Source organism: Oncorhynchus gorbuscha, unplaced genomic scaffold (genome assembly GCF_021184085.1).
Source record: "Oncorhynchus gorbuscha isolate QuinsamMale2020 ecotype Even-year unplaced genomic scaffold, OgorEven_v1.0 Un_scaffold_3894, whole genome shotgun sequence".
In the NCBI taxonomy this organism is placed as follows: domain Eukaryota; kingdom Metazoa; phylum Chordata; class Actinopteri; order Salmoniformes; family Salmonidae; genus Oncorhynchus; species Oncorhynchus gorbuscha.
Genome location: NW_025748036.1, coordinates 1 through 20,476, shown reverse-complemented (window position 1 = coordinate 20,476; position 20,476 = coordinate 1). Strand labels below are relative to the sequence as shown.

At 46.4% G+C, this 20,476-nt stretch overlaps 1 protein-coding gene across 1 annotated transcript; it reads right to left on the bottom strand.

Annotated features, from left to right (window-relative positions):
• LOC124028239 (protein tweety homolog 3-like) lies at positions 1–18,826 on the bottom strand (the record flags this gene model as incomplete). Its single annotated transcript, XM_046340352.1, is given in 8 exon segments — positions 1–2,413; positions 7,986–8,038; positions 8,041–8,060; positions 10,419–10,601; positions 13,111–13,247; positions 18,118–18,210; positions 18,487–18,579; positions 18,771–18,826. Coding segments are annotated over 8 exon segments (770 nt in total), but the record flags the coding sequence as incomplete, so codon positions are not given.
• Positions 18,827–20,476: the final 1,650 nt, after the last annotated feature.

The window sequence follows — 20,476 nt, the reverse complement described above, 5'->3', positions numbered from 1 at the left end:
TAAAAATTGAAGTAAACATTTATTTATTTAAAGAGAAAGTTGGTCACAGCACCCCAATTCTTCATTATCAAGTTACATTTTTTTAAACTAAATTAAAAACACATTTTATTTTAAGTCTTTCACCGTATGATCCAACATTATCCAGGATTTATTTTCCCTTTCTGAGAATTAAGGAACTAAAAAAAGGAATGATGGGATAAAGAGAGTTCAGCATCCCTCATTATTCAGCTATTTTGGCACAGGTGAGCTCTCCCATGTCCTTCAGTTTAGGAGAGTTCACATCCCTCATTATACAGAGTTATGAACCCACAGATGAGCTCTCCCATGTCCTTCAGTTTAGGAGAGGTCACATCCCTCATTATACAGAGTTATGAACCCACAGGTGAGCTCTCCCATGTCCTTCAGTTTAGGAGAGGTCACATCCCTCATTATACAGAGTTATGAACCCACAGATGAGCTCTCCCATGTCTTTCAGTTTAGGAGAGGTCACATCCCTCATTATACAGAGTTATGAACCCACAGATGAGCTCTCCCATGTCTTTCAGTTTAGGAGAGGTCACATCCCTCATTATACAGAGTTATGAACCCACAGATGAGCTCTCCCATGTCCTTCAGTTTAGGAGAGGTCACATCCCTCATTATACAGAGTTGTTAACCCACAGGTGAGCTCTCCCATGTCCTTCAGTTTAGGAGAGGTCACATCCCTCATTATACAGAGTTGTTAACCCACAGATGAGCTCTCCCATGTCCTTTCCTCTTTTCATTGAGTCCCAGAGTTAGTTTGGGAACGCAAACTCTTTCTCTGGGAATCTGGAATCTGATTTCAGAACGTTTGGAATTCCACCATGTTCCGTTCGGTCCTGGACTCATATTTACATGTGCGTTAGACGCACGCAAACACACACAGAACACATGAACACACTCAAGAGAGAGCTCACGATTCAAGTTGTAGTCATACATGTAGTTAGTTAACGTGGCTCTTAACACAGGCTAAATGCTAACATGTCACTGCTGTACAGTGGTGGCTAAATCTATCTACAGAGAGTGGTTACTCCACAACATGGCTTTCTGATGCAGCTTCAGGCCACATGGTCCGTCTGCACAACAGCCCTTTTGCAGTGAAGTTTGAAACTCCAGATGTTACAGGAATGTTGGGCCGTTTTGCAGAGTGCAGGGGCCGTTTTGCAGAGTGCAGGGGCCGTTTTGCAGAGTGCAGGGGGCCGTTTTGCAGAGTGCAGGGGCCGTTTTGCAGAGTGCAGGGGCCGTTTTGCAGTCAGATTCTGTGTCCTAGTGGCTTGGTAGATTAGATGGCAGGAGGGTTGTTTACAGAGGCAGGTAGAGTAGAGAGAGGTACACACATGTACAGGCCTCTGTGTGTGTGTGTGTGGCCTAGAATGAGATACAGCCTCAGTCCTTGGAAACACACACTCTAAATACCGCCATGTTTCAGTTGAGTCTTCCTCCAGAATGTAACTCATACTATTTCACTATTTACAGTTCAATACAGGATGTTTGTGTGTGTGGCTCACACCTGCAGTCACCACCAGAGGGCAGTATACTTAATAAACAGGCTCATACCTGCAGTCACCACCAGAGGGCAGTATACTTAATAAACAGGCTCATACCGGCAGTCACCACCAGAGGGCAGTACACTTAATAAACAGGCTCATACCGGCAGTGACCACCAGAGGGCAGTATACTTAATAAACAGGCTCATACCGGCAGTGACCACCAGATGGCAGTATACTTAATAAACACGCTCATACCGGCAGTGACCACCAGAGGGCAGTATACTTGGTAAAGAGGTGGAGGATCCAGCTTGAGATGGTGTAAAGCTGAGTGGGACTGTGGGAGCTGAGGTGGTGGTGGGGGAAGGGGGGAGATCTACAAGGTTCATGGTGATCTTCTGGAGTCTGTAGGTAGGTTGGTGGTGGTTGGCTGATTGGTTGAGGTTCTGTTCTGGTGGGCTGGGTGGTCCGTTGGTTGGCTCTGGCTTTCAACCCACTGTGGTCTGTTCAGGTGAATCTGAGAAGTATTATTTTAGTGGTTCCTATGGGCTGAGGAAGTGGTTGTGATCCTTAGTGGTTCTGGTTCTATACGTGGACTACTGTGTCAACAGGTTCTAAGGAGTTGGTGGTTCTCGTGGGTTGTGGTTCTTTAGTGGAATGAAAAATTGGTTCTGGTTTGTTCCCGTTCTTTTGCGGTTGATGAGTTCTGTCTAGAAGATTCTGGTAGGTTATAATAGGTTCTAGGAGGTTTTGGTAGGTTCTGGAAGGTTCTAGTGGACAGATGACTGTGGTCTGACGAGGGGATGTGGTCGGCTGGCTGGGTCCAACTGGTCATTGGGGACTGACCGTCGGTTCTGGTCCGGTCCACTGGTGGCCAGATACTTGGCCCTCATACTCGAGGTGTACTGGAGAGAAAGAGAGAGAGAGAGCGGTAGGGGAGAAAGACAGAGGGGGAAGAGAGAGAGGGGAGGGGGAAGAGAGAGAGGGAGCGGTAGGGGAGAAAGACAAGAGGGGGAAGAGAGAGAGGGAGGGGGAAGAGAGAGAGGGAGGGGGAAGAGAAGAGAGAGGGAGGGGGAAGAGAGAGAGGGAGGGGGAAGAGAGAGAGGGAGGGGAAGAGAGAGAGGGAGGGGAAGAGAGAGAGTGGTAGGGGAGAAAGAGAGACAGAGGGGGAAGAGAGAGAGGGGAGAGAGAGAGAGAGGGAGGGGAAGGGGAGAGGGGGGAAGAGAGAGAGAGGGGAGGAAGAGGGAGAAGAGGGAGGGGGGAAGAGAGAGAGAGGGTAGGGACAGACAGAGGGGGAAGAGAGAGGGGAGGAAGAGAGAGAGAGGGAGGGGAAGAGAGAGGGGAGGGGAAGAGAGAGGGAAGAGAGGGGAAGAGAGAGAGAGAGAGGTAGGGGAGAAAGATAGACAGAGGGGAAGAGAGAGGGAGGGGGAAGGGAAGAGAGAGAGAGGGAGGGAAGGGAAGAGAGAGAGAGGGGGGGAAGAGAGAGGGGGGAGGGGGAAAGAGAGAGGGGGAAGAGGGAGGGAGGGGAGAGAGAGGGGGGGGGGAAGAGAGGGGAAGAGGGAGGGGAGGGGGAGAGAGAGAGAGGGGGAAGAGAGAGAGGGGGGAGAGAGAGGGGGGAGGGGGAAGAGAGAGAGGGGAGGGGGGGGGAAGAGAGAGAGAGGGGGGAAGAGAGAGAGAGGGGGGAAGGGAAGAGCAAGAGAGAGGAGGGGGAAGAGAGAGGAGGGGGAGGGGAAGAGAGGAGGGAGAGGAGGGGAAGAGAGAGAGGAGGGGGAAGAAGAGAGAGAGGGGGAAGAGGGAGGGGGAAAGAGGGAGGGGGAAGAGAGAAGGGGGGAAGGGGGTGAGAGAGGGGGGGGAAGAGAGAGAGAGGGAGGGGGGGGGGAGGTGAAAGAGGGAGAGGGGGGAAGAGAGAGAGGGGGGAAGAGAGAGAGGGGGAAGGGGGTGAAAGACAGAGGGGGAAGAGAGAGAGGGGGGGAAGAGAGGAGAGTGGGAGGGAAAGAGAGAGAGGGGGAGGGGGTGAAAGAGAGGGGGAAGAGAGAGAGGGGGAGAGAGAGAGGGGAGGAAAGACAGAGGGGGGAAGAGAGAGAGGGGGGAAGAGAGAGAGGGGGGGAAGAGAGAGAGGGGGGAGGGGGGTGAAAGACAGAGGGGGAAGAGAGAGAGAAAAGAAAATAACAAAAAGGGTAGCCAAAGAGAGAGTCAACAGCCCAAACCTGAAGAGTATGTATACTAGTGTACTTCAAAAGGAGGGAGTATGTATACTAGTGTACTTCAAAAGGGGGAATGTAGACTAGTGTACTTCAAAAGGAGGGAGTATGTATACTAGTGTACTTCAAAAGGAGGGAGTATGTAACTAGACTTCAAAAGGAGGGGGTATACTAGTGTACTTCAAAAGGAGGGAGTATATGTATACTAGTGTACTTCAAAAGGAGGAAGTATGTATACTAGTGTACTTCAAAAGGAGGGGGAATGAGAGACTTCAAAAGGAGGGGGTAAGGAGTAGGGAGAGTACTTCAAAACTAGGGGAAGGGGGTGAAAGACAGAGGGGGAAGAGAGAGAGAGGAGGGAAGAATAGTATGTATACTAGTGTACTTCAAAAGGGGGAAGAGAGGAAGAGAGATAGAGTGTACTTCAAAAGGGGGAAGTGAGGGGAAGAGTATGTATACTAGTGTACTTCAAAAGGAGGAGGGAGGGGAAGAGTATGTATACTAGTGTAAAAAGGGGGAGAGGGGGAAGAGATGTAACTAGTGTAAAAAGGAAAGAAAAGAAAATAACAAAAAGGGAGAAATATTGTATAGCCATCAACACTGCCCAAACCTGAAGAGTATGTATACTAGTGTACTTCAAAAGGAGGTAGGGAGTATGTATACTAGTGTACTTCAAAAGGAGGGAGTATGTATACTAGTGTACTTCAAAAGGAGGGAGGGAAGAGTATGTATACTAGTGTACTTCAAAAGGAGGGAGTAGGGAAGAGTATGTATACTAGTGTACTTCAAAAGGAGGGGAAGAGTATGTATACTAGTGTACTTCAAAAGGAGGGGAGTATGGAAGAGTATGTATACTAGTGTACTTCAAAAGGAGGGTAGGGAAGTATGTATACTAGTGTACTTCAAAAGGAGGGAGTATGTATACTAGTGTACTTCAAAAGGAGGGTAGTAGTAGGAAGGGTATGTATACTAGTGTACTTCAAAAGGAGGGAGTATGTATACTAGTGTACTTCAAAAGGAGGAGGGAGTAGGGAAGAGTATGTATACTAGTGTACTTCAAAAGGAGGGAGTAGTGTATACTAGTGTATATGTATACTAGTGTACTTCAAAAGGAGGGAGTAGGGAAGAGTATGTATACTAGTGTACTTCAAAAGGAGGGAGTAGGGAAGAGTATGTATACTAGTGTACTTCAAAAGGAGGGAAGAGTATGTATACTAGTGTACTTCAAAAGGAGGAGGGAGTAGGGAAGAGTATGTATACTAGTGTACTTCAAAAGGAGGAGTAGTATACTAGTGTAAAAGGAGTATGTATACTAGTGTACTTCAAAAGGAGGGAGGGAGTAGGGAAGAGTATGTATACTAGTGTACTTCAAAAGGAGGGAGTGAGTAGGGAAGAGTATGTATACTAGTGTACTTCAAAAGGAGGGAGTATGTATACTAGTGTACTTCAAAAGGAGGGAGGGAGTAGGGAAGAGTATGTATACTAGTGTACTTCAAAAGGAGGGAGTAGGGAAGAGTATGTATACTAGTGTACTTCAAAAGGAGGTAGAGTATGAGTAGGGAAGAGTATGTATACTAGTGTACTTCAAAAGGAGGGAGTAGGGAAGAGTATGTATACTAGTGTACTTCAAAAGGAGGGAGTGAGTAGGGAAGAGTATGTATACTAGTGTACTTCAAAAGGAGGGAGTAGGGAAGAGTATGTATACTAGTGTACTTCAAAAGGAGGGAGTGAGTAGGGAAGAGTATGTATACTAGTGTACTTCAAAAGGAGGGAGGGAGTAGGGAAGAGTATGTATACTAGTGTACTTCAAAAGGAGGGAGTAGGGAAGAGTATGTATACTAGTGTACTTCAAAAGGAGGGAGTGAGTAGGGAAGAGTATGTATACTAGTGTACTTCAAAAGGAGGGAGTAGGGAAGAGTATGTATACTAGTGTACTTCAAAAGGAGGGAGTAGGGAAGAGTATGTATACTAGTGTACTTCAAAGGGGGAGGGTATGTGTACTTCAAAGGGGGAAGTGAGTAGGGAAGGGTATGTAGAGATATGCTGCTTATAAGTGTCCAGAGACAGAGAGAGACAGAGAGTAGAGGACAGGGGGTTGGTAGACTGAAACACTATGGTAAACAAGCAACACACACCAACACACACACACTTCACTAGTCATTTGGACAGCCTGAGGTAGTGGATTAAAAACAACAATTATCACGACAGAGATTGATTAGGATTAGGATTATAGTCCTGCAGGGTTTTTGACAGGCGTTAGCACTCAACTCTAGATGATTATTAGACAGGAAATAGTATCAAATATTGAATTGATCAATTGTATTAGTGCTCTAATTCTGATGTAGAAGGTTAGGTTAGCCTGATATTAGTCAATGGTCTTAGTGAGGGAGTACTGTAGCGCTGGGTTTCCCAGTTTCCCCATCTCTAATGTGGAAACTAGTGCTTGGTGAGCCATGAGGCACAAAATGGCCACCGTGCATCACCAAACCGAGGTGGTGTCTACTGCTAGACGGTGGTGGTGGATGATATGACGTCATAGAGTTGGATAGAGGGCACATATTTGCTTCTAAACCTGCCCTTTGTGTGACCTCTATCCACCTTTATGGGTGGTTTTCAGCAGTTGGCCCTGTGAATCAGGGATGTAATTCATTCCTCCGATTCTGTTTGTCGAAATGCTTCTGAAACAGAAGCAAACGGAACGAAACTGGGAGGGGACCTACCTGAATTTGTCCCGATAGAAACTCGTATTTTTTTGCTGCTTATAAAATGGTAAACGGTTTTCCATAATGAACACACCCCAGGTGAAGAACTAGTAGTGATGTTTAGTGATGACAGGGGGACAGGGGAACACATACATAGGTCACATGCATCTAGAGGACGTGTACACACAGACACACTATGGGGACAGGACTAAAGGAGCGTCGGCTGTGGTTTACTAGGGGGGGACACGAATTAAGGACGGACATGGACAGGAAGTCACTCCGGATGACTTCAAGGTAAAACGCCTTCGGAAACAACCAGCTTTAACCAATGGCTGTACTGGCAAGACCGTATCGCCCGTCCACAGACTCAAGAGATACAACGTAAAAATAAAACGAGGGGAAAACCCAGCGTCAGACACCAAGTCTCAAAAGAAAGAGCACATGTCAACACCCATTTGTTTTCCTATGAAGAGGTATGAAGATATAAGAGAGCTCTTCAAGGGTTAACTGAAGCCAAACCCAGCCTCTATACTTCCTTATTGAGACCTGAGGATGCAGTGATGAAGTCTGGTTCAAGGAGAAGTACAAGAGGTCAAGTCTTCTACTACCAAATGGTTAGCAGCACTGGTCCAGTCTTGTACTACCAAATGGTTAGCACCACTGGTCCAGTCTTGTACTACCAAATGGTTAGCACCACTGGTCCAGTCTTGTACTACCAAATGGTTAGCACCACTGCCCTGTCTTGTACTACCAAATGGTTAGCAGCACTGGTCCAGTCTTGTACTACCAAATGGTTAGCACCATTGGTCCAGTCTTGTACTACCAAATGGTTAGCACCACTGGTCCAGTCTTGTACTACCAAATGGTTAGCACCACTGGCCCAGTCTCATACTACCAAATGGTTAGCACCACTGGCCCAGTCTTGTACTACCAAATGGTTAGCACCACTGGCCCAGTCTTGTACTACCAAATGGTTAGCACCACTGGCCCAGTCTTGTACTACCAAATGGTTGGCACCACTGGCCCAGTCTTGTACTACCAAATGGTTAGCACCACTGGCCCAGTCTTGTACTACCAAATGGTTAGCACCACTGGCCCAGTCTTGTACTACCAAATGGTTAGCACCACTGGCCCAGTCTTGTACTACCAAATGGTTAGCACCACTGGCCCAGTCGTGTACTACCAAATGGTTAGCACCACTGGCCCAGTCGTGTACTACCAAATGGTTAGCACCACTGGCCCAGTCGTGTACTACCAAATGGTTAGCACCACTGGCCCAGTCGTGTACTACCAAATGGTTAGCACCACTGGCCCAGTCTTACGGTTCCATTTGACATGCAGAATAGACTAACCATAGTTTACATCAGAATTAGAGACTGACAAAATATTTTTTTTTCATATTTTTTCATCTGTCAGACTAAAACACCTGTTTTGAATACAATCTATTACATTTAAAAAAGCCAGGCTGCCAAAATGACCTTTGCGATGGTATTTCGACCCTCGAAGGTAAAACACCTTCAGGGTTCAGAGGGGGCATACTGTAGTAGAGTGTGTACTAGAAAGTGTGCACTTACAGAGGGTGGAGGGGATTCCCTGCCAATCAGAGGCGTGTTCTCACACCTGGGGTCTGAAAGTTTGCGTTCTGGGTCCTGCGTCACAAACGAGAGGTTACTGAGGTCACTTCCTGGTTACTGAGGTCACTTCCTGGTTATTCACTTGTCACTTCCTGGTTACTGAGGTCACTTCCTGGTTATTGTTGTCACTTCCTGGTTATTGTTGTCATTTCCTGGTTACTGAGGTCACTTCCTGCACTACAGTCCTCCCTACAACAACTAGATTGCGTCCCAATGATCTCTCCTTTCTCCCGAAGTGTGCACTTGTTCACTTCCCTTCATGCATATGACTGGAATACGGAAACTCCATCTCGTATTCTAGTATCCATGCCAACATCAATCAAATGCTTTTTACAATGGTGGGGAGTGGTGAATGAGCACACTTCAAGAGGAAGGAGAGATCGTTGGGACTTAGCCTCAGACCCTCAGTATGTGGTCGGTGTCACAACAACAGCACCTTGTCTGCTATATTATTGTCCTAGCGCTAGATGCTTAAAGGGTTGGGCCAGTAACCAAAAGGTTGATGTGCCCTTGAGCAAAGCACTGAACCCTGATTTGCTCCTTGGGTGCCGTACTACTCTGGCCGACCATGTAAAACAACACATTTCAGTGCACCTATCCGGTGCATGTGATAATCTTCTTCTTTTTTTAAATACATAATGTATTGTTTTGTATCAGTGGTATACTTAATGGAATACACTAATGCATAACTTAAACTTACGTTGACTAGTTGAAAGCTATGCAGGCCTATTACGTTGACTAGTTGAAAGCTATGCAGGCCTATTACGTTGACTAGTTGAAAGGTATGCAGGCCTATTACGTTGACTAGTTGAAAGATATGCAGGCCTATTACGTTGACTAGTTGAAAGCTATGCAGGCCTATTACGTTGACTAGTTGAAAGCTATGCAGGCCTATTACGTTGACTAGTTGAAAGCTATGCAGGCCTATTACGTTGACTAGTTGAAAGATATGCAGGCCTATTACGTTGACTAGTTGAAAGCTATGCAGGCCTATTACGTTGACTAGTTGAAAGCTATGCAGGCCTATTACGTTGACTAGTTGAAAGCTATGCAGGCCTATTACGTTGACTAGTTGAAAAGCTATGCAGGCCTATTACGTTGACTAGTTGAAAGCTATGCAGGCCTATTACGTTGACTAGTTGAAAGATATGCAGGCCTATTACGTTGACTAGTTGAAAGCTATGCAGGCCTATTACGTTGACTAGTTGAAAGCTATGCAGGCCTATTACGTTGACTAGTTGAAAGCTATGCAGGCCTATTACGTTGACTAGTTGAAAGCTATGCAGGCCTATTACGTTGACTAGTTGAAAGATATGCAGGCCTATTACGTTGACTAGTTGAAAGATATGCAGGCCTATTACGTTGACTAGTTGAAAGCTATGCAGGCCTATTACGTTGACTAGTTGAAAGCTATGCAGGCCTATTACGTTGACTAGTTGAAAGCTATGCAGGCCTGTTACGGTGACTGAAGTGCATTATTGAAGTGGACGAAGTGAGGAGAGAAACATGTACTGCAGTCATCATGTGTGTAGATGAAGGGTGTAAAACCTTGTAAGGCCACAGCGTTCAACCATGCAGATTGATATGTGTTTCACCTTATGGAAACACTACTGGGTATCATCCTGCTGACCATGATCTGTAACATGGTCCTTATCAGTGACACGAAGACATAGGGACTCTTTACTGAATAAAACAAACTTAGGCTACTTTATATACGTTTGTGAGTGTATCTGTTTTCAATGTGGCAGCCTGGTGGTTAAATATTACAATAGTATCAACGTTTGTCTGAGTCCATGCAGGCTCAAATGATCAGTGACGGGACTAGATAGCATGTGCTAGCTAGTGACTGGCAGGCAATGGGTTCCCGCTAGCGGCTAGCAGGCTAACTCACACCCTTTAGCTGTAGCTTTACGGTAGGTCGATACCAGTCAATGGCAATTGCGTGGCTAATTGGTAGCAGGCAATAGCTAACTTGTATGGCAGGCAGGCAATGTGTAAAAGCTAACTTCGATATGGCTAGCAGGCTTACTCACATGTAGCCTAATGTATATCACTGAGCAGGCAGTGTAGCTTCACTTGGGTAACTGATAGCTAACTGATAGCAGGCAGTGTTTTGTTTATGCTAGCAGGCTAACTCACTCGCTAGCTAGCGATAATGTATGGCAGGGGCAATGGCGATCGCGTGGCTAACTTGAGCTTGTATAGCAGGCAGTGTGTCGATTCTGCTAGCGGTGCTAACTGACATGTGGCTAGCAGGCTAACTCACTCGCTAGCTACAATAATCTATGGCAGGCAATGTAGATCGCGTGGCTAGCTTGTGTAGCAGGCAGTGTTTTGTTTCAGCTAGCGGCTACCGGTGGGGTGCTAACTCACATGTACTCAGTGACAGGGGCATTGCTGACAGTGTGGGCCGTAGCAGGGATGCTAGCTTCGCTGCCGTAGCTGCTACCACAGCTGTAGAGGCTGGGCATGTGCACGCGGTACAGGTTATCATGAGGACCCGCCCCCCGATTGCCCTGGGCAGCAGACTCGTCTTCTCCATCCTCATCATCCGTCCTTCATTGGCCAGGGCCAAGGGGAGGGGCCGGGCCAAGGGGAGGGGCCGGGCGAGGGGAGGGGCCGGGCGAGGGGAAGGAGGGGTGAGGGGAGACAGACAGTGAGAGTGAGAACAGAGGAGAGAGGAGCTGATAGAGGGTCAACTCAGACTCATAGGACCCTTGAAGGAGGATAATACACCCCTCAACCGACAGATCTAGGATCAGCTTCCCCTCCCACAAACCTGACCTTTTACCATTAAATGAGGAAAATTAAAAACTGACCCAAGATCAGGGACTAGGGGCCAAGTCCACACTAAACCACCTAATTCCCTTGTATTGGTATTGGTGCAACAGAGAGACGCCAGGCAAGAATAACCCCAAAACACCCCCACCACCATCAACCCCCAGGCACCACCCCACCACAAAGCACAGGTGCACACGAGGATCACAGAACACTGTCTTGGGGTCAAAGATCAGAAGTCAGGAGTCAGATTTGTTCCATTTCAGCCAATTGTAGAAGGAACCCGATCATGCAGTTTTCAGCATCATCCTCACCGTCATCAGTAGCAGCTCTGTCTCAGCAGCAGAGGGATACAGCAAGAGGACAGGAGAGAAGCTTAGAGCTTATTTACAAAGGAATCGTCGGAATCGATTCCCCTGAACGGCAGCCAATGACTGACTCCCCATAATGAGCATTCATTTCAAGCCATTTGATTCTTTTTTGATTCAAGCCATTTGATTCAATCATTTCAAGCCATTTGATTCAAGCCATTTTTGATTCAAGCCATTTGATTCATTCATTTCAAGCCATTTGATTCATTTCAAGCCATTCATTTCAAGCCATTTGATTCATTCCTTTCAATCACACTTGAGGAGGAAGTGGGGCGGCAGGTAGCCTAGTGGTTAGAGCGTTGGGCCAGTAAAGCGAGAGGTTGCTGGATCGAATCCCCGAGCTGACAAGGTAAAAAATATGTCGTTCTGCCCCTTAACAAGGCACCTTTCCTAGACCATCGTTGTAAATAAGAATTTGTTCTTACCTGCCTTGCCTAGTTAAATAAAGCATACATTTAAAAAAGCAATTTGATTCATTCATTTCAGGTTATTTGATTCATGCATCTGAAATCTTGAGTGCACCGTAAAAATGTAAATTCATACAAAATGTCACAAAGAAAACTAAAATCAGGTCAAAATGGCCGCTGCTGGTGAACCATTTTCTGCTGTGACAGACAATAATAATAATAATAAAATAAACAATGATCAATAACAAAACAAAACAACAATCGGCAGCGAAAAATAATGAAAGAATCAGATATAGGACGCTTATTGGGAAGGTAGTGGAGTGCAGGTCAACTACACAGGGTATAAAACATGTTTGTAGAACTTTAGATCGGTCCGTAGATTGCCCGGGCAGTGAAGAGGAAAGCACTGGTTCGCCGAGAGGCTTCAGCTGTTATCTCGTCACACCACCAGGGGGCAGCAGTGCTATTTCAGAATTAGGTTCTAATGCTGCCACACTCGCATATAAAGCTGCGCAAAACTCATCCACACACACAGAGCCCAAACGCAGGACTGTTCCTACACGAAGCACTCTGCCAAGGCCTCTCTTCTCGATGATAGAAACACAGGAGGAGGTCGACGAGGGACACACAGAATCTCTGTCGCTACAGAGATGTCAATTGAGAAGTCCAATGTATTTAGTGCAAAATATATTACGCCAAGGGCCAAAACCGTCAATGACCCTTTAATCTATTTATATGATCTGTGTTCCCATCAACTGTTACTGAGGATTCCATCATCCCATTCCGAGTCACAGGTTTTTACAAATCAGAACATTGGTAGGAGAAAGGAGGACGAGGAGAAGAAACAGAAGGAGGGATGAGGGGGACAGAAAATAATGGTGTTGACCCAATTAGAAGATGTGAAATAAAACTGAGAGACGGGCGGACAGACAGACAGACAGACAGACAGACAGACAGACAGACAGACAGACAGACAGACAGACAGACAGACAGACAGACAGACAGACAGACAGACAGACAGACAGACAGACAGACAGACAGACAGACAGACAGACAGACGAGAGTCTGATAGACAGACAGACAGATGCACTATACTAAACATGAAGGCTGTAGTAGTAGTAGTAGTAGTAGTAGTAGTAGTAGTAGTAGTAGTAGTAGTAGTAGTAGCAGCAGTAGTATTAGTAGCAGTAGTATTAGTAGCAGTAGTAGTAGTAGTAGTAGATCTGATCAATGTCTTAGCAGGGAATAGGCCAGATGTGTTTGTGTTGTGTGTTCAGGTGTTTGTGTTGTGTGTTCAGGTGTTTGTGTTGTGTGTGTTCAGGTTTGTGTTGTGTGTGTTAAGGTGTTTGTCTTGTGTGTGTTCAGGTGTTTGTGTTTGTGTTGTGTGTTCAGGTGTGTGTTGTGTGTTCAGGTGTTTGTGTTGTGTGTTCAGGTGTTTGTGTTGTGTGTGTTCAGGTGTGTTAAGGTGTTTGTCTTGTGTGTGTTCAGGTGTATGTTCAGGTGTGTTACCTCTTGCTCTGCCAGGTGTGTGGCACACTGCAGACGATGGAAGAGAACATGAGAGCTGTGACGAAGGAGAACAGCACCAGGTAGATCAGCCCCTCCACTCCATCATAACACAACCCTGTTAGAGCCTGGACATAGTCCTGGAACACAACAATATAACACCACCCTGTTAGAGCCTGGACATAGTCCTGGAACACAACAATATAACACCACCCTGTTAGAGCCTGGACATAGTCCTGGAATACAACAATATAACACCACCCTGTTAGAGCCTGGACATAGTCCTGGAATACAACAATATAACACCACCCTGTTAGAGCCTGGACATAGTCCTGGAATACAACAATATAACACCACCCTGTTAGAGCCTGGACATAGTCCTGGAATACAACAATATAACACCACCCTGTTAGAGCCTGGACATAGTCCTGGAACACAATATAACACCACCCTGTTAGAGCCTGGACATAGTCCTGGAATACAACAATATAACACCACCCTGTTAGAGCCTGGACATAGTCCTGGAACACAACAATATAACACCACCCTGTTAGAGCCTGGACATAGTCCTGGAACACAACAATATAACACCACCCTGTTAGAGCCTGGACATAGTCCTGGAACACAATATAACACCACCCTGTTAGAGCCTGGACATAGTCCTGGAACACAATATAACACCACCCTGTTAGAGCCTGGACATAGTCCTGGAACACAATATAACACCACCCTGTTAGAGCCTGGACATAGTCCTGGAACACAATATAACACCACCCTGTTAGAGCCTGGACATAGTCCTGGAACACAACATAACACCACCCTGTTAGAGCCTGGACATAGTCCTGGAATACAACAATATAACACCACCCTGTTAGAGCCTGGACATAGTCCTGGAACAACAATATAACACCACCCTGTTAGAGCCTGGACATAGTCCTGGAACACAATATATAACACCACCCTGTTAGAGCCTGGACATAGTCCTGGAATACAACAATATAACACCACCCTGTTAGAGCCTGGACATAGTCCTGGAATACACAATATAACACCACCTGTTAGAGCCTGGACATAGTCCTGGAACACAATATAACACCACCCTGTTAGAGCCTGGACATAGTCCTGGAACACAACAATATAACACCACCCTGTTAGAGCCTGGACATAGTCCTGGAATACAACAATATAACACCACCCTGTTAGAGCCTGGACATAGTCCTGGAACAACAATATAACACCACCCTGTTAGAGCCTGGACATAGTCCTGGAATACAACAATATAACACCACCCTGTTAGAGCCTGGACATAGTCCTGGAATACACAATATAACACCACCCTGTTAGAGCCTGGACATAGTCCTGGAATACAACAATATAACACCACCCTGTTAGAGCCTGGACATAGTCCTGGAACAACAATATAACACCACCCTGTTAGAGCCTGGACATAGTCCTGGAACAACAATATAACACCACCCTGTTAGAGCCTGGACATAGTCCTGGAACACAATATAACACCACCCTGTTAGAGCCTGGACATAGTCCTGGAACACAATATAACACCACCCTGTTAGAGCCTGGACATAGTCCTGGAACAACAATATAACACCACCCTGTTAGAGCCTGGACATAGTCCTGGAACACAATATAACACCACCCTGTTAGAGCCTGGACATAGTCCTGGAACAACAATATAACACCACCCTGTTAGAGCCTGGACATAGTCCTGGAATACAACAATATAACACCACCCTGTTAGAGCCTGGACATAGTCCTGGAATACACAATATAACACCACCCTGTTAGAGCCTGGACATAGTCCTGGAATACAACAATATAACACCACCCTGTTAGAGCCTGGACATAGTCCTGGAATACAACAATATAACACCACCCTGTTAGAGCCTGGACATAGTCCTGGAACACAATATAACACCACCCTGTTAGAGCCTGGACATAGTCCTGGAATAGTCAACAATATAACACCACCCTGTTAGAGCCTGGACATAGTCCTGGAACACAATATAACACCACCCTGTTAGAGCCTGGACATAGTCCTGGAATAGAACAATATAACACCACCCTGTTAGAGCCTGGACATAGTCCTGGAACACAATATAACACCACAATATAACACCACCCTGTTAGAGCCTGGACATAGTCCTGGAACACAATATAACACCACCCTGTTAGAGCCTGGACATAGTCCTGGAACACAATACAACAATATAACACCACCCTGTTAGAGCCTGGACATAGTCCTGGAACACAATATAACACCACCCTGTTAGAGCCTGGACATAGTCCTGGAACACAACAATATAACACCACCCTGTTAGAGCCTGGACATAGTCCTGGAACAACAATATAACACCACCCTGTTAGAGCCTGGACATAGTCCTGGAACACAATATAACACCACCCTGTTAGAGCCTGGACATAGTCCTGGAACACAAATATAACACCACCCTGTTAGAGCCTGGACATAGTCCTGGAACACAATATAACACCACCCTGTTAGAGCCTGGACATAGTCCTGGAACACAATATAACAAATATAACACCACCCTGTTAGAGCCTGGACATAGTCCTGGAACACAATATAACACCACCCTGTTAGAGCCTGGACATAGTCCTGGAACACAATATAACACCACCCTGTTAGAGCCTGGACATAGTCCTGGAACACAATATAACACCACCCTGTTAGAGCCTGGACATAGTCCTGGAAAGTTAGAGCCTGGACATAGTCCTGGAACACAATATAACACCACCCTGTTAGAGCCTGGACATAGTCCTGGAATACAACAATATAACACAACCCTGTTAGAGCCTGGACATAGTCCTGGAATAAAACAATATAACACCACCCTGTTAGAGCCTGGACATAGTCCTGGAACACAACAATATAACACCACCCTGTTAGAGCCTGGACAGAGTCCTGGAACACAATATAACACCACCCTGTTAGAGCCTGGACATAGTCCTGGAATACAACAATATAACACCACCCTGTTAGAGCCTGGACATAGTCCTGGAACACAATATAACACCACCCTGTTAGAGCCTGGACATAGTCCTGGAACACAATATAACACCACCCTGTTAGAGCCTGGACAGAGTCCTGGAACACAACAATATAACACCACCCTGTTAGAGCCTGGACATAGTCCTGGAACACAATATAACACCACCCTGTTAGAGCCTGGACATAGTCCTGGAACACAATATAACACCACCCTGTTAAAGCCTGGACAGAGTCCTGGAACACAATATAACACCACCCTGTTAGAGCCTGGAATAGTCCTGGACACAATATAACACCACCCTGTTAGAGCCTGGACATAGTCCTGGAACACAATATAACACCACCCTGTTAGAGCCTGGACATAGTCCTGGAACACAACAATATAACACCACCCTGTTAGAGCCTGGACATAGTCCTGGAACACAATATAACACCACCCTGTTAGAGCCTGGACATAGTCCTGGAACACAATATAACACCACCCTGTTAGAGCCTGGACATAGTCCTGGAACAACACAATATAACACCACCCTGTTAGAGCCTGGACATAGTCCTGGAACACAATATAACACCACCCTGTTAGAGCCTGGACATAGTCCTGGAACACAATATAACACCACCCTGTTAGAGCCTGGACATAGTCCTGGAACACAATATAACACCACCCCAGAGAAGAAGAGAGAAGATAAGTGAAGAAGAGGATAAGAGAAGAGATGAAGAGAGGAGAAAGAGAAGCATAGAGGAGAAGAGAGGAGCCTGAGAAGAAGAAGAGAAAGAGAAGCGGAGAGGGATAAGAGAAGAGAGGGAGAGGATACGAGAAGAGGAGAAGAGAAGCATAGAGGAGAGGAGAAAAAGAGAGAAGAGAAGCGGAGAGGATAAGAGAAGAGAGGAGAGGATAAGAGAAGAGAGGAGAGAGAAAAGAGAGAGGAGAAGAGATGAAGAGAGGAGAGAGAAGCACCACCCTGAGTGAGTCATATTGTCATATTGAGGGTTGTTGTCAGCTGTTTGATTTGAGGAAAGAGACAGTCTGGTGGCTTGAGATCTCCCTGGTAACAACTCTTACTAGTCACGACAACACCGTTTGAAAACGGTTGAATCAAGGTGTAAAGGAGGTGGGATTTAACACGTTTTCTCTTTCTGGACTTCAAGAAGAGGAAAATCACTGTCATTATCATGAAGGGTGAGAGGAGAGAGAGAGGGGAGAAAAATAGACAGAGAGACAGAGAGACAGAGAGAGAGAGACAGCGAGAGCGAGAGAGACAGAGGGAGAGAGGGAGAGGGGGAAGAAAAATAGACAGAGAGACAGAGAGAGAGACAGCAAGAGCGAGAGAGACAGCGAGAGAGAGAGACAGCGAGAGAGAGAGACAGCGAGACAGAGAGACAGAGAGAGAGAGAGACAGCGAGAGCGAGAGAGACAGAGGGAGAGAGAGAGAGAGGGAAGAAGATGAAGGGGATAGACAGAGAGACAGAGAGAGAGACAGCAAGAGCGAGAGAGACAGCGAGAGAGAGAGACAGCGAGAGAGAGAGACAGAAAGAGCGAGGGAGAGGGGGAGACAGAGAGAGAGAGAGAGAGAGAGACAGAGAGAGTAGCTACCCCACCTATAAATAATGAACAGTTGAACAGGGGGAGGGACCAAGATTGTTTTATTTATTTGAAGGAGAGGAGCTCATACACACACACACACACACACACACACACAAACACACACACACACACACACACACACACACACACACACACACACACACACACACACACACACACACACACACAGCCACACACGCCACACACACACACACACACACACACACACACACACACACACACACACACACACACACACACACACACACACACAAACACACACACGCCACACACACACACACAAACACACACACGCCACACACACACACACACACACACACACACACACACACACACACACACACACACACACACACACACACACACAGTATCTCACCATGTGCAGGCTGCGACAGTCAACCAGAGCGGTGAGTTGATGAAGGCCAACCTCCGTAGAGTTCAATACAGTCTGAATCTGTTCCAGAGTCCCCTAGAGAACCACAGCAGAGGTTACATTCACACACACATGAGCACCCGCACTGGCACACACACACACTTTCAAGCACAAAAACAAACACACGTGAACATCAGCACACACACACACACACACACACACACACACACACACACACACACACACACACACACACACACACACACACACACACACACACACACACACACACACACACACACACACGAGCACTTTCAAGAACAAAAACAAACACACGTGAACATCAGCACACACACTCACACACACCCCTACCTTGGTGTTGGGGTAATCCCGTATAGCTGACTGTAGGAGTTCTGCCACGTCATCTTGCATCTCAACCAGGGCTTTGTGACTGCCAGACAGCTTCTGCAACACACACACACACACACACACACACACACACACACACACACACACACACACACACACACACACACACACACACACACACACACACACACACACACACACACACAGGACTTCAGTGAAGGGCAGGACTTCAGGACTGTCCTTCATTCTTCCTGATTAGAATGTGTGTGGAGGAGGTGGAGTCGTACATGCTGGAAAGGATTTGATTGGCCACTGCTGCACCTCAGGTAATACTGCAGGATATCTGGAGAGAAACAGACACATATTGACGTCAATAATGTATTTATTTACCCCCTTTTACTGAATCAGGTAGATCAATTCAAATAGAAGAAGTTCTTATTTACAACAAGAAGACAGAGTGTACACTATGAAGATGATAGAGTGTGGTAATGAGGACAGACAGAGAAGAAGACAGAGTGTACACTATGAAGATGATAGAGTATGGTAATGAGGACAGACAGAGAAGAAGACAGAGTGTACACTATGAAGATGATAGAGTATGGTAATGAGGACAGACAGAGAAGAAGACAGAGTGTACACTATGAAGATGATAGAGTATGGTAATGAGGACAGACAGAGAAGAAGACAGAGTGTACACTATGAAGATGATAGAGTATGGTAATGAGGACAGACAGAGAAGAAGACAGAGTGTACACTATGAAGATGATAGAGTATGGTAATGAGGACAGACAGAGAAGAAGACAGAGTGTACACTATGAAGATGATAGAGTATGGTAATGAGGAGAAACACAGTCAATATATACAGACAACTAAACAATGAGAGAGAGACACAGACAGACAGACAGACAGAGACAGACAGAGACAGAGAGACAGAGAGACAGAGACAGAGACAGAGACAGAGACAGAGAGAGAGAGAGAGAGAGAGAGAGAGAGAGAGAGAGAGAGAGAGAGAGAGAGAGAGAGAGAGAGAGAGAGAGAGAGAGAGAGAGAGAGAGAGAGAGAGAGAGAGAGAGAGAGAACATCATTCACTGTAGGTCCTCAAACCCTGCATCAGTAAATGATTAAAACTAGGACTGATAAGGAAACAACACAACACCAACATGACCTGTAACAGGCCGCTGAGCCTCAACAACAACACTATCAACACCAATGTAAACACACCCACCAGGCTTCTGTTAGACGGTAACAGGGCTGAGCCTCAACAACAACACTATCAACCCCAATGTAAACACACCCACCAGGGCTTCTGTTAGACGGTAACAGGCCGCTGAGCCTCAACAACAAGACTATCAACCCCAATGTAAACACACCCACCAGGGCTTCTGTTAGACGGTAACAGGCCGCTGAGCCTCAACAACAACACTATCAACCCCAATGAAACACACCCACCAGGGCTTCTGTTAGGACGGTAACCCCAATGTAAACACACCCACCAGGGCTTCTGTTAGACGGTAACAGGCCGCTGAGCCTCAACAACAAGACTATCAACCCCAATGTAAACACACCCACCAGGGCTTCTGTTAGACGGTAACAGGCCGCTGAGCCTCAACAACAACACTATCAACCCCAATGTAAACAACACTTCTGTTAGACGGTAACAGGCCGCTGAGCCTCAACAACAACACCATCAACCCCAATGTAAACACACCCACCAGGGCTTCTGTTAGACGGTAACAGGCCGCTGAGCCTCAACAACAACACTATCAACCCCAATGTAAACACACCCACCGGGGCTTCTGTTAGACGGTAACAGGCCGCTGAGCCTCAACAACAAGACTATCAACCCCAATGTAAACACACCCACCGGGGCTTCTGTTAGACGGTAACAGGCCGCTGAGCCTCAACAACAAGACTATCAACCCCAATGTAAACACACCCACCAGGGCTTCTGTTAGACGGTAACAGGCCGCTGAGCCTCAACAACAACACTATC